Raw genomic sequence first — 608 nt, 5'->3', positions numbered from 1 at the left:
AACTACTCATCAAAGGGCTGAGCGTACGGGCCGATCACTCCCATGGCTACCACGTGGAAGTAGTAGCCGTGGAGGTGGAACGGATGGTACCCTTCGGACACGAGCACCATCTCCACCGTGTCCCCGAGGTCCACCTCCACGACGTACGTGCACTGGCAGAAGTCTCCCTCGCAGAACGGGGACACGTCCTGGGGGAGAAAACGGACGGAACGGACGCTGATGGGATGGGCGTTGGATTTCCTCTAACTCTCTAGTCTACTTCGCCTTTTCTATTACTCCAGCTATACTTAATTTATGCATACTGTTATTAAGTAACTAAGGAAAAGAGTATAAACTCTAACGAGGCAGTTGTAACACTAAAAAAATAAAAATATATCATGGAGTTTCACCACCTATTTACCAATATTCACACTTACAACAACGGTTTGAAAATAGATTTAAAAAAAATGAGCGAACAGCAACAGCCTCCCCGCGAGCTCACCTGGCCGTAGAGGCAGAGTTTCGGAATGCTGTTGTGAGGCTGAGAAAGGGGCGGGGCTTGAGGGAACGCGAATGTAAGGTCGTTTACTTGCGGACTCTCCCGCTGCCATTCTGGCGAAACTACAAAT

The 608-nt window shown here is 49.0% G+C and overlaps 1 protein-coding gene across 1 annotated transcript in view; it reads right to left on the bottom strand.

The window, feature by feature from the left end:
- Nucleotides 1–608, bottom strand: part of LOC119593034 (laccase-2-like) — a 5,206-nt gene that overhangs the window by 1,109 nt on the left and 3,489 nt on the right. Inside the window, exons 9-10 of the mRNA XM_037941930.1 lie at nt 482–600; nt 28–188 (exon numbers count right to left, since the gene is read on the bottom strand). Coding sequence (XP_037797858.1) covers nt 28–188; nt 482–600 — 280 coding nt within the window. The remainder of the gene's footprint in view (nt 1–27; nt 189–481; nt 601–608) is intronic.

The sequence above is a fragment of the Penaeus monodon genome, chromosome 31 (genome assembly GCF_015228065.2).
Source record: "Penaeus monodon isolate SGIC_2016 chromosome 31, NSTDA_Pmon_1, whole genome shotgun sequence".
Taxonomy (NCBI): Eukaryota; Metazoa; Arthropoda; class Malacostraca; order Decapoda; family Penaeidae; genus Penaeus; species Penaeus monodon.
The sequence above is the reverse complement of the archived record's forward strand: the minus strand, read 5'-3'. Positions and strand labels throughout refer to the sequence as shown.